The sequence below is a fragment of the Lutra lutra genome, chromosome 8 (assembly GCF_902655055.1).
Source record: "Lutra lutra chromosome 8, mLutLut1.2, whole genome shotgun sequence".
NCBI lineage: Eukaryota > Metazoa > Chordata > Mammalia > Carnivora > Mustelidae > Lutra > Lutra lutra.
Genome location: NC_062285.1, coordinates 58811060 through 58825385, shown reverse-complemented (window position 1 = coordinate 58825385; position 14326 = coordinate 58811060). Strand labels below are relative to the sequence as shown.

The 14326-nt window shown below is 38.4% G+C and overlaps 1 protein-coding gene and 1 pseudogene across 2 annotated transcripts in view; one reads left to right on the top strand and one right to left on the bottom strand.

Moving 5' to 3' along the window:
* Positions 1–14326, top strand: part of SPATS2 (spermatogenesis associated serine rich 2) — a 146843-nt gene that overhangs the window by 70238 nt on the left and 62279 nt on the right. The window contains exon 2 of one of the 2 annotated variants that reach the window (XM_047740503.1): positions 2352–2619. The exons of the other annotated variant lie outside the window; for it this stretch is intronic. Within the exon in view, the coding sequence (XP_047596459.1) occupies positions 2595–2619 (25 nt within the window). The 5' untranslated portion in view covers positions 2352–2594. The remainder of the gene's footprint in view (positions 1–2351; positions 2620–14326) is intronic. 2 annotated transcript variants of the gene reach the window in all.
* Positions 2675–2842, bottom strand: LOC125108160 (uncharacterized; annotated as a pseudogene).

The window sequence follows — 14326 nt, the reverse complement described above, 5'->3', positions numbered from 1 at the left end:
TGATAGATTGGAGGGGGGCTAGTGAACAGATTCAGATTGCTTATTTCAAGGGAATTTTCCTGTGTCGTATCTGTGAATGCTTTTTTGTTCCTTTTATTGAGTTCTATATTTTTTGAGTTCCTTATATTGATTCTAATTATGCTCATATTGGATCATATTAATCCTCTAATATTATTTTCTCATTGCAATCTCTTTTTTTCTTCTGAAGGCTTTCCTCCACTCTATTCAATTTTTATCTTTTTTTTGAGGCTCCATGCCCAGCATACAGCCCAGTGCGGGGCTTGAACTCATAACCCTGAAATCAAGGCCTGAGCTGAGGTCAAGAGTCGAACACTTAACTGACTGAGCCACCCAGCTGCCCTTCATTCTCTTTTCTTTAAGCTGAGGACATGAGGGTAGAGAGGAGCTTGCCATTGAAGAGTTTAATCCTTTGTGATAGATCTATCTAAATTCTGTTCTTCTAAAATCTCATAAAGTGTTGGGGTACCTGGGTGGCTCAGTTGGTGAAGCGTCTGCCTTCAGTTTGGGTCATGATCTCAGGGTCCTGGGATGGAGCCTGGCCTAGCAGGCTTCTTCCTTTTCTTCTGCCCTTCTGCCCACTTGTTCTCTCTCTCTCTTTCTCTCTCTATCAAATAAATAAATAAAACCTTAAATAAAATAAAATTTCATAAAGTGTTTTCTATCAGATCCACTCCATCCAGTGGTAAATTCCATCTAATTCCATAGGCTTTGGCTGATTCTCCCAATTTGGCTCAATTCTCCGAAAGATAGTAAGCCGCAGAGGTTCAGCCAGTCTTTCCTCAAGTCCCATAGTGGTTTGTAGAGAATCTTACTCTTGGAATATGATTGATAACATATTAGTTTCAGATGTAAAATCTAATAACTCAGTATTTGTATATATTGCAAAATGATCACCACAGTCCAGTTAAAATTTCTCACTATACAAATTTTTTTTTCTTGTGTTGAGAACTTTCAAGATCCACTTTCCTAGCTACTTTTAAATATGGAATATGGTATGAACTAGTCGCCTTGCTGTATGTGACATCCCTGTGACTTATTCATTTATAACTGGAAATTGGAATTGTTTGACCCCCTTTGCCCATTTTTTCTACTACCCCTGCCTCAGATAACCACCAGTCTATTCTATATATCCACAGAGGCTCTTATTCTTGGTGGATTTTTTTTTTTAAACTTTACCAGGACTGTCTACTTAATCCTTTATTCTCCTCCATTCGTATTGGAAAGTATTTTACATAAGGTTGCTCTCATTTCCTTCTTGGGTTGCATCTTGTAAAATGTTTCTCCTATCAGGTGTCCAGATATGAGTCCTTTGATCATTCTTTCTTTACCTAGAAATCTTGGTCATATATTTTTTAAAGTTCAGTAATATATGGGAAAAAATGGCGTTTGTATCTTTACAGCTTGCTTCCTGCACTATTGACTAATTGAAATTTTGCTGTTTCCAGTTTTTCTTATTAAAATTCCTTTGTGCTTTCCCCATTCACCCCCCCCTTCCCTAGTTTTCTTCCAGTGTATTTGAGCTGGAAAACATGAAGCGAGGTTAGATACAGGAAACTCTAGAGGCAGAAAAAAGACCCTTGATTTGGGCAGGAAGGGCAGGTGGTAAGAAAGATCTTATTAGGGAGTGATAAGCGGTAGTAAGATTTTTGAGATAGATAAAAAAGATAAGAGTAAGACAACTTCTTTCTGCACTAAGAAGATGGTCTGATTTTAAGATTAAAGTTTCTTTCTTTTTTTTTTTTTAAACATTTCATTTATTTATTTGACAGAGAGGGATCACAAGTAGGCAGAGAGAGAGGGGGAAGGCAGGCTCCCCGCTGAGCACAGAGCTGGATGCGGCCTTGATCCCAGGACCCTGAGACCATGACCTGAGCCGAAGGCAGAGGCTTAACCCACTGAACCACCCAGGCGCCCATAAAGTTTCTTTTTCTTTTAACTCCAGTATAGTTAATATACACTGTCACGTTAGTTTGTATGTATGATGTATGATAGAGTGACTCAGCAGTTTCATACCACACATGGCGCTGATCACAAGTGCCCTCCTTAATCCCCATCCCCTATTTCATTCATCTCCCACCCACCTCCCCTCTGGTAACTGGCAGTTTGTTCTCCATAGTTCAGAGTTTTCTTGGTTGGGTCTCTTTCTCTAAGATTAAAGTTTCTTATGGAGCAAAATATTGTTTTTTTATGACTACATTCTTTCTAGAGAACTTTTGTTTTAAGAGCTAGTTTTGTTTAGAAAAAACACAAAACCTGTGGGTATCTGTTAGAAATTTTGTACAGATAGCTGTTACTATAATAGTGAATGTATTTGTGTGTTTTCCCTCCAGAATCTCCCTGGGGAAAGAGACATGAATGTCTGCAATGATATTTCCTGACAAGAAGTTCATATAAGAGAAGAAAAGGAGATCAACAGCTAGTGAGCAGAATTTCAGATAACCACGATTTGGTATTTATCACCTCCAACTGCAGACTTCCGTTGCCTACTTTTAAATCAGAGATAACTACGGTCAAAATCCAGACAAGGCAGAAGGATACTTCCATCTGTAGTTTTTGAGATCAAAGAAACCACAATGTCTAGGAAACAAAACCAGAAGGGTAAGATTACATGTGGGCATAAATTGTTAAAAGCATAGTTGTGAAATAATGATCTATATATTTTTAAAAGGTTCTCTTTAATGTATTTTGAACACTTACATTTTCCCTTACCCAGTGTGGTACTACTGATAGGTATAATTTATCTCTTTGTCTCGACTGCAATTAATTTTACTGATAAGAACAGATACTACACTTGATCTTAACCAAAAGGCCGAGAAGCGATCGACTGCAATTAATTTTAGAACATTCACAACTTTATCTGTTGTCTCTTTAATTATCTAAGTTGTGGATATTAGATTGTAGTTTTGTGTGTTACTAGTTTGGGAGCTAATTCATATAACAGTTGCTTTTCTCCTTTTATAAACGTACTAAATTGGAATATATTTACAGGAAAGCCAACTGCATCCAGAAAATACACTCTCTGGGATGTGAACATATGTTGGGGGCATGGTGGGAGATAACTTACTGCAGGATATTCTATATCCTGTGAGTTGATGTTTTTTTCATTGGAGACAGGAAATGAAGCAAGAGTAAATGTTTCCAGTTTTCAATTCCTTCTTTAGCTTTCCTTCCGGTATTATTACTCTAGCTTCTTGTCTAAAGTGAAATATAAGATACAAGGAATTAAGAAATGCCAAGAATAGTTTCAAGAAGGGCAAAGACAATAAAGATTATAAAATCACTTTTTCACCTTTTTTAGAGAGGTACAACAATGCAAAGGGACAAATTAAGCAGTAGCACTTGAACTATTACACATAACTGGAATATATTTGTTAAAAGAATGACCAGAGCTATCCTGGCTTTTTTCCCCCTCATTGAATTTAATTTTCAATTTAAAGTTAATGTTCTTTAATTCAGAACCATGGTGTAGATCCAGGTGTCATGTGTTAAGTATGAAGGGAAATGCTTTTAAACTTAATTTTGACTTGGTAACTCACACACCTCTTTTTAAGAAAATAACATGCCAGAGCTGCTTGTGGTTTTGAAAGTATGTAGTTACTGTACTCATTGTATAGTAAATATGTATAAAGGGAATCTGAATTCTAAGGAGTGATTATATTACTAAAGAACTGTTTTATAGAATGAGATTATCAACTAAAAAGTTTTTATAACCAAAGTTTGTTTCTTCTTAATCCTTGTGATTCAGTTTGCTTTCTTCCCAGTTACGTTCGAAACATTATCTGTTTTCCTCCAGAAATGAGAAATACTATAGTAAAAATAGGACTCCAGACTTTAAGATAAAACAATTTCATCTAAAAAGTTTAGCACTTGGGACACCTGGGTGGCTCAGTTGGTTAAGCAGCTGCCTTCAGCTCAGGTCATGATCCCATGTCGTCCTGGGATCGAGTCCCACATTGGGCTCCTTACTTGGCAGGGAGCCTGCTTCTCCTTCTGCCTCTGCCTGCCACTCTGTGTCTGCCTGTGCTCACTCTCGCTCTCTCTCTCTCTCTCTGACAAATTAAAAAAAAAACAAAACAAAACAAAAATAAAATAAAAAGATTAGCACTTAATTTTTCCTTAAAAGGTTGACTTCAGCAGAATGCTTCGACCTTGTTAAAACTGGAGTCTTTAATTTGTGTCTGTATTGCCAGAGCTGTAACAAGGATTCTTTGCTTTTTGTAATTGGTATTTAATTACTTTATATAAAATGAATTTGAGGGGCACCTGGGTGGCTCAGTGGGTTAAAGCTTCTGCCTTCAGCTCGGGTCATGGTCCCAGGGTTCTGGGATCGAGCCCCATATGGGGCTCTCTGCTCTGCGGGGGGCCTGCTTCCTCCTCTCTCTCTGTCTGCCTCTCTGCCTACTTGTGAATTCTGTCTGTCAAATAAATAAAATCTTTAAAGAAAAAAAAAAGAATTTGAATTTTTGACCATATCATAGGCATTAAGTGCTAACAAATTTTGATTGAACATAGTCTGGATTTACATGTAGTTGGAAACAAAAGAAAGTTTATTTGTTGTTAGGACTTTTGCTGAGATAAAGCTATATATATAATGTAGTTGAACAAAAAAGTACAAAGTACTTATAAAAGTGTGGAGAGAAGCATTTAGTCTCTCACTGTTAAGTACGATGTTCGTTGTAGGGTTTTCGTAGATGCCCTTTATCAGTTTGAGAAAGTTCCTTTCTATTCCTATTTTGCTGAATTTTTACATGACTGGGGTGTTGGGATTTTTGTCAAATGTTTTTTCTGCATTTATTTCAGTCCTCCTCAAGCAGGGATGATTTTATCCTTTGGGGATATTTGCCAATGTCTGGAGACATTTGTGGAGGTCCCAACTTGTGGGGGCAGGGTGCTACTGGCATCTAGTGGGTCTAGCCCCAGGTGCTGTAAACATCTACAATGCACAAGACAGCCCTCCACAGCGAAGAATTGCCTGATCCAAAGGTCAATACTGCTGAGGAAACCCTGGTCTATTAATATAATCATGTGATTTTGTCCTTTATTAATATAGAAGATTAATTTAAAGGGGATAAACAATTCTGCATTCCTGGGATAAATCCCTTCGGGCGGCACGTGGGTGGCTCAGGCGGTTAAGTGTTTGCCTTTGGTTCAGGTCCTGATCCCTGGGTCCTGGGATCAAGTCCCACATTGGGCTCCTTGCTCTGCAGAGAGCCTGCTTCTCTCCCTGCCTCTGCCTCTTTCTCTTTCTCTGTCTCTCATGAATAAAATAAATAAATCCTATTTGGTCATTTTTTATGTTACTGGTTTCTGTTTGCTAATATTTTGGTACAAATTTTTAAAACTTATATCATGAGGGATATCAGTCTGTAGTTTTCTGTTCTTGTGATGTATTTGTCTGGTATATGATTTATCCTGGAAGGTGCCATGTATGCTTGAAAAGAATGTGGATTGATCTATTGTTGGGAGAGTGTTCTATATATGTTAGATCAAGCTGGGTGATCATGATGGAAGTCGTCTATATCCTAACTTTCTGTTCAATTGTTCTGTCATTTACTAAGAGAAAAGTATTGAATATTCAGCTGCAATTGTTGAATTGTGTATTTTTTGTTTGTTTTGTCAGTTTTTAATTTATATATTTGAGTATTCTTATTAAGTATATACATTTATAATTTTTATCTTGATAGGTTAATTTTCTTATGAAATATTCTTTGTCTCTGGGAATATATCTTTGAAATTTTAATTTTTCTGATATTAATATAGTAGTTCCAACTCTTATACTTACTGTTTTCAGGAATTATCGTTTTTATCCTCTTTCCATTCAACATTTAATGTATTTATCAGCATGATTGGGTTTATGCCTCCTATTTGCTATTTTCTTTCTTTTTTTAAAAATTTTATTTATTTATTTGATAGATCACAAGTAGGCAGAGAGGCAGGTAGAGAGAGAGGGGAAGCAGGCTCCCTGCTGAGCAGAGAGCCCGATGCGGGGCTCGATCCCAGGACCCTGGGATCATGACCTGAGCTGAAGGCAGAGGCTTAACCCACTGAGCCACCCAGGCTCCCTATTTGCTATTTTCTACATCTTATTTTTTTGTTCCTCTGCTACTGTTTTATTGCATTCTTTTTAATATATTTTTAGTATATATTTACATTTACATTTTATTCTTCTTAGTGTATTAATTCCTCTAATTTTTTAAAAAGATTTTATTCATTTGAGAGAGAGAGAAAGGACAGGCAGGGTGGGGGGGGAGGGCAGAGGGAGAGGGAGAAGCAGGCTCCCTGCTGAGCAGGGAGCCTGATAGAGGGCTTGATCCCAGGACCCTGAGATCATGACCCGAGCCGAAGGCAGAGGCTTAACCCTCTGAGCCACCAGGTGCCCCTAAAGCTGTTTCTTAAATAGTTATTTTATTAGTGGTTGCTCTAGGATTGCAGTATGCATCTTTAACTCGGCACAAGCTACTTCCAGTTAATACTGACTTAATACCCATAAGAGGGGCGCCTGGGTGGCTCAGTGGGTTAAAGTTTCTCTGCCTTCGGCTCAGGTCATGATCTCAGGGTCCTGGGATGGAGCCCCACATCGGGGTCTCTGCTCAGCGGGGAGCCTACTTCCTCCTCTCTCTCTCTGCCTGCCTCTCTGCCTACTTGTGTTCTCTGTCAAATAAATAAATAAATAAAATAATTTTTAAAAAAAATAATAAAGCTTTAAAAAAAATACTCATAAGATATAGTAGCTTTGTTCCAATATAGTCTTGTTTCCTCTCCCCTGCTTTTGTACTATTATTTCACATACATCACATCCATATATAACTACAATATGTTGTTATAATTATTGTTTTAAACAATATTATGCTTTTTGAAGAAATTTGGAAAAAAGAGATAAATATATATGTAGTCTTTATAGTTACCAAATATTTACCATTTTGAGTACTTTTAATACCTTCCTCTGGATTTGAGTTAGTGTCTGGTTTTATTTCCTTTTAGCCTGAAGAATTTAGTTTTTCTTGTACACAAGTCTGACAGGAATGGATTCTTTCAGACTCTTTTCCTTTCTTTAATCTGGATGTCTTTATTTTGCCTTCATTTTTGAAGGATAGTTTTGCTGGCTATAGAATTCAGCACTTTTCCACTGAATATGTCATATTGTTCCTCCGTTTGCAATGAGTCCTTTTTTCTCGTTGTTTTCTTGTTGTTCTCTTTATCTTTAGCAGTTTGACTGATGCAATTTGGTATGTATTTCTTGGGAATTTCATCAAATGTTCGCCATTATTTCATCAAAAAAAATTTTTTTTTCCTGCTCCTTTCCCTCTTTCCTCCCCTGCTAGGAATCCTGTGATGTGTGTATTGATTGGTAAGGTTAATGTTACCCCACAGGTGACTGAGGATCATTTTTCTTCTTTTTTCTTTCTTTCTTTCTTTCTTTTTCTTTCTCTCTTTCTTTCTCTCTCTCTCTCTCTTTTTTTAAGATTTTATTTATTTATTTGACAGAGAGAGACACAGTGAAAAAGGGAACACAAGTAGGGGGAGCAAGGGCGGAGGGAGAGGGAGACGGAGAAGCAGGCTTCCCACTGAGCAGGGAGCCTGATGCAGGGCTCCATTCCAGGACCCTGGGATTGTGACCTGAGCTGAAGGCAGACGCCCAATGACTGAACCACCCAGGCACCCCATTTTTCTTTTTTCTTCAAACTATTTTTTCATAGCGTTCTTCCTTATTTAGGTTGTCTAATTCCTCTTGATTGCTTTTCAAGTTCACTGATTTTTTTCTTCTGCTATCTCAAATTTAATATTAAGTCTATCTGGTGAATTTTTCATTTGGGTATTATATTTTCTTTTTTTTTTTTTTTAAGATTTTATTTATTTATTCGACAGAGAGAGATCACAAGTAGACAGAGAGGCAGGTAAAGAGAGAGAGAGAGAGAGGGAAGCAGGCTCACCATTGAGCAGAGAGCCCGATGTAGGACTCGATCCCAGGACCCTGAGATCATGACCCGAGCCGGAGACAGCAGCCCAACCCACTGAGCCACCCAGGCGCCCTGGGTATTATATTTTCAATTAGAATTTCTTTTTAGTTTTATCTTATAGTTTCTGTTTCTCTGTTGAGATTGTGTATTTGTCAAGTCAGTATGACTATATTTTCCTTTAATTCCTTGAATATATTTTTATTAGTTGTTTTGAAGTTTTTGTTGGTTAAGTCCACCAACTTGTGGACCCTTTCAGAGTCAGTTTCTATTGATTGGTGGTTTTCCTATGTATGAATCTTTCTTTCTTGGCTTTTTTTTAAAGTGGATAATTAAGGTAATATATTAACTCCTCATTCTTAATTTATTTTCTTGAGGGTATTTTAAAAATAGTCAGCCATCAAAAGAAATGAAATCTTGCATTTGCAGCCATGGATGGAACTAGAGGGTATTATGCTAAGTGAAATAAGTCAATCAGAGAAAGACAATTATCATATGATCTCTCTGATATGAGGAATTTGAGAAGGCAGGGCCGGGGCTTGTCGGGGGTAGGGAAGGAAAAAATGAAACAAGATGCGATCAGGAGAAAGATAAACCGCAAGAGACTCTTAATCTCACAAAACTGCTGGGGGTTGGGGAGGGTAGGGATAGGGTGGTTGGGTGATGGACATTGTTGGGGGGTATATGCTATGGTGAGTGCTGTGAAATGTGTAAGCGTGATAATTCACAGACCTGTATCCCTGGGGCAAATAATACATTATATGTTAATAAAAAAAATAATTAGCCTGGACATAAATTGAGGCATCTACCACTCTACCTGTCCCATGTGTACATCACAAATATATCTGCACAGTTTTTTTATTTTAATCTTAATTTTTTATTTTTGCTTTTAGGGATTGTCCGTCCCTGTGTCTGCAGTGTTTATTAGTCAGCCAATGATTTGGACTGAGCTTTTGCTAAATATCTCAAATACATAAGCTTTTATCCTCTGCTGATTGAACTATGTGGGTTGAGGAGGACATTCAAAGTTCAGGGAGTTCTTTTCTTTCTTTCTTTTTTTAAAATTTAATTTAATTTTTTTTCAGTGTTCCAAAATTCATTGTTTATGCACCACACCCAGTGCTCCATGCAATTTGTGCCCTCCCACAATACCCACCACCAATACCCACCCCCCCCTCCAAAACCCTCAGTTTGTTTCTCAGGGTCCGCACTCTCTCATGGTTTGTCTCCCCCTCTGATTTCCCCCAACTCACTTCTCTCCATCTCCCAATGTCCTCTGTGTTATTCCTTATGCTCCACAAGTAAGTGAAACCATATGATAATGGACTCTCTTGGTTGACTTATTTCACTCAGCATAATCTCTTCCAGTCCCATCCATGTTGATATAAAAGTTGGGTATTCATCCTTTCTGATGGAGGCATAATACTCCATTGTATGTGTAGACCATATCTTCTTTATCCATTCATCTGTTGAAGGGCATCTTGGCTCTTTCCATAGTTTGGTGACTGTGGCCATTGCTGATATGAACATTGGGGTACAGATGTTCCTTCTTTTCACTACATCTGTATCTTTGGGGTAAATACCCAGTAGTGCAATTGTAGGGTCATAGGGTAGCTCTATTTTTAATTTCTTAAGGAATCTCCACACTGTTTTCCAAAGTGACTGCACCAACTTGCATTCCCACCAACAGTGTATGAGGTTCCCCTTTCTCCACATCCTTTCCAACACTTGTTGTTTACTGTCTTGTTAATTTTGGCCATTCTAACTGGTGTAAAGGTGATTTCTCAATGTGGTTTTGATTTGAATCTTCCTGATGGCTAATGATGATGAACATTTTTCATGTGTCCGTTAGCTATTTGTATGTCTTCTTTGGAGAAATGTCTGTTGATGTCTTCTGCCCATTTTTTTGATGTGATTATCTGTTTTGTGTGTGTTGAGTTTGAGGAGGTCTTTATAGATCTTGGATATCAGCCCTTTATCTGTATTGTCATTTGCGAATATCTTCTCCCATTCTGTGGGTTGCCTCTTTGTTTTGTTGACTGTTTCCTTTGCTGTGCAGAAGCTTTTGATCTTGATGAAGTCCCAAAAGTTCATTTTTGCTTTTGTTTCCTTTGCCTTTGGAGACATACTTGAAAGAAGTTGCTGTGGCTGATGTTGAAGAGGTTACTGCCTATGTTCTCCCCTAGGATTTTGATAGATTCCTGCCTCACGTTGAGGTCTTTTATCCACTTCGAGTTTATCTTTGTGTATGGTGTAAGAGAATGGCCGAGTTTCATTCGTCTACACATGGCTGTCCAATTTTCCCAGCACCATTTATTGAAGAGACTGTCTTTTTTCCACTATATATTTTTTCCTGCTTTGTCGAAGATTAGTTGACCATAGAGTTGAGGGTCCGTATCTGGGCTCTCTACTCTGTTCCACTGGTCTATGTGTCTGTTTTTGTGCCAGTACCATGCTGTCTTGGTGATCACAGCTTTGTAGTTTTTCTTTTTCAACATTTCCTTAGAAATTCGGGGTCTCCTCTCATTCCATACAAATTTTAGGATTGTTTGTTCCAGCTCTTTGAAAAATGCCAGTGAAATTTTGATAGGGATGGCATTTCAAATTGTCAAAGAAGTCGTCAAAACTTTCTTCACAGATGACATGATACTTTATATGGAAAACCCAAAAGACTCCACCCCCAAACTACTAGAACTCATACAGCAATTCAGTAATGTGGCAGGATACAAAATCAATGCACAGAAATCAGTTGTTTTCTTACACACTAACAGTGAAAATACAGAAAGGGAAATTAGAGAATCGCTTCCAGTTACTATAACACCAAGAACCATAAGATATCTGGGAATAAGCCTAACCAAAGAGGTAAAGGATCTGTACTCGAGGAACCACAGAACACTAATGGAAGAAATTGAAGAAGACACAAAAAGATGGAAGAGCATTCCATGCTCATGGATTGGAAGAATAAACATTTTTAAAATGTCAGTACTGCCTAGAGCAATCTATACTTTCAGGCAGTTCTTAACTTTGTTTTCACTTTTAATTTCCACTGACCTCCTGGGTTGCCCTGTGCATGGGCATGGTTTCTCATTTAGCTAGGGATGTGTAGAGAACTAATCTAGCTTTTCTATGGTTCTTTCATTTCCAGGATTTCCCTGTTAAATTTCCTGTTTGTTTACCACACTGAACCAAGACTTCAACTTCAGGCTGGCAAAGCAGCAGGTTTTTAAAAAAAAGATTTCTGGGGCGCCTGGGTGGCTCAGTGGGTTAAGCCTCTGCCTTCGGCTCAGGTCATGATCTCAGGGTCCTGGGATCGAGTTCCGCATCTGGCTCTATGCTCCGCAGGGAGCCTGCTTCCTCCTCTCTCTCTCTCTCTCTCTCTCTGCCTGCCTCTCTGCCTACTTGTGATCTCTGTCTGTCAAGAATTCACTTTAAACAAACAAACAAACAAATTTCTGAGTTCTCTACTTTAGCCTACTTTAGGGCAAAACTCCGTCCTCTCTAGTTAGCCTTCTTTGGCAATCCCCACCCTGGTAAAGCTGTTTTCCTCCACAGAGCTGGAAGTATGAGTGGGAGCAGCCCTAGGCAAGAAGGGTAGAGACTGCATTGTTCTTACTTAAGGCTCTAGCAGTTTCTCAATAATTTGTTGTGGCCTTTGATTGATTTCCAGAGCTCTGAAACAGCTGTTTTTCACAATTTTATTCAGTGTTATATTTGTGTTTTAAGAAGACTTGCTTAACCTCTTCCCACCACCCTTAAGCCTAGTTTTTATTATTTTATGGAAGCACTGGTCCTCAAAGATTAGAAATTAAAACAGTAAGATCAACAGCTAGTTCTTTATACCTGGTGGTTTGAATAGCTCTGAATTAAATAGTGGCAACAGGAGACAGGTCTTTAGACATTAAGTAACCTACTGGTTCATGTGGCTTACTAGTTAATTATGTAAGAAATGCTTCTGCCAAAAATCTTTTGTGGGCCTTACCCTTGGATTACTTGAAGTGTTTGTTGGGCACCCAAATATTGAAAATCAAGTAAGAGAACTTTTGAACGAACCCATAGCAGATATTTGGGAACCTGTTAGTTTCATGATATGAATTTGTAGTGGCATAATTACATATCACTTTTTTACCTTTTCCTGACGTCTGAATTCAGCACTAGATAAAAGAAAACCAACTCTGGGAGTAATCCAAGGTTAGGAATAGGTTTAGTTCTGATTCTCACAGATTAGTAATGATCTAATTTTCTCCCTACATAGTCTTTAGAGACTAGAGAAGGATGAGACCAAATTTGTAATTTTTAAAATTTTAGGAGCCCTGATTTTGGTCAGGTAATCTCCTTCTCTCAAACTTGACTAAGTCTCAGAATCATTGTGGTAATTTAAAAAAAAAAATCTTTTTTTTTTTAATCACTGTCTCTGGAAATGGTACTTAAAGACTCTTTTCAACAGTCAGGTTAGCTAATATTTTTCTAGACATAAAAACTGTGTTTGCCTGTCAGTGTCTAACCATATTTATCAAGTTACAATGATAAGAGCAAGTTCACAAGTATTGTACTTATTTTGTTGACTTCATTTTGCGCTTTAGTTCTTTCTCTTCCTCTTTTCCCACTTGTGAAACTATTCAGCTACAAAATACTTTCACATTTGATATTTAAACCTCTGAAACATTAAAACAGCTGACTTAAATTTCATAGTTGATCATGCATGAACAGTTTCTCTATCTCAGTACTGTGCTACAGCTTCATTGCTTCACTGCTTTTTGCTTTATGTAGCTCTGCCTAAATGTTTCTCTCTTCCTTTCCTCTGCCCTCCCGAACTTTTTTTTCATTTCACAAAACTGAAAACCTCTGTACAGTAACTCCCCACTCTCCCTTATCCTAATCCCTGGGAAGTACCATCCTACTTCCTGTTTTCTGTTTCTGTGAATTTGACTACTCTTGATAACTCATACAAGTGGAATCATACAGTATTTGTCCTTTTATGACTGGCTTATTGCACTAAGGATAATGTGTTCAGAGTTAATCCGTGTTGTAGCATGTGTCAGAATTTCCCTTCTTTTTAAAGCTGAATAATATTCCATTGTATCTATTACCGCATTTTATTTATTTATCTGTGGTTGGGCACTTGGGCTGTTTCCAGTCCCTGACTATTGTAAATAATACAGCTGTGAACATGGGTGTACAGATAGCTTTTGAAATCCCTGCTCTCACTTCTTCTGGGTTTAGAGCCAGAAGTGGAATTTCTGGATTAATGGTGATTCTGTTTGATTTCATGAGGAACTGCCATTTTGTTTTCAGTAGCAGGTGTACCATTTTGTATTACCACCAGCAGTACACGGGGTTCTAGTTTGTTTACATCTTCTCCAACACTTGCTGTTTTCTATTTGTTTACTTTTTAAATAGCTATCCTAATGGATATGAGGACTTCCTTTTAGAGAGCTACAACCTGTTTTTATTTTTAAATTTTAAAAAAATATATTTATTTATCTGATAGAGGACACAAGTAGGCAGAGAGGCAGGCAGAGAGAGAGAGAGAGGAGGGGAAGGAAGCAGGCTCCCTGCTGAACAGAGAGCCCGATGTGGGGCTTGATCCCAGGACCCTCAGGGATCATGACCTGAGCCGATGGCAGCCACATAACCGACTGAGCCACCCAGGCGCCCCGATTTTAAAAATTTTTTTAAAAATTTATTTATTTGATAGAGAAAGAGATCACAAGCAGGCAGAGAGCCAGGTGGTGGGGGGTGGGGGAGAGGAAGCAGGCTCCCTGGTGAGCAGAGAGCCTGGTGAGGGGCTCCATCCCAGGACCCTGAGATCATGACCTGAGCCGAAGGCAGAGAGGCTTAACCCACTGAGCCACCCAGGAGCTCCTACAAACTGTTCTTATAAAATCATAGACTTCTTAAATTTAAAGGAACCTTGATAACTGTTAGAACTGACCTCTTTATTCTTTGTGCCTCCCACCTCATCTGTGATACCTACAAACATGCACTGTATGCCTGTTTCTCTTGGCCTATTAGACTCTTGAGTCTGTTATAATAACTGGGTTTTATTCTTGTGTGTCTTTCCAACAACTAGCTTGTCACTTTGATACACTGTAGATTGTCTAGAAACAAATTATGCTAGTTTATAGTTTTAAAAATATTTCATTTTTTTTTTAGATTTTATTTATTTATTTGACAGAGATCACAAGTAGGCAGAGAGGCAGGCAGAGAGAGAGGAGGAAGCAGGCTCCCCGCTGAGCAGAGAGCCCGATGTGGGGCTCGATTCTAGGACCCTGGGATCATGACCTGAGGTGAAGGCAGAGGCTTTAACCCACCGAGCCACCCAGGCACCCCTCAGTTGTTTTTTAATTAAT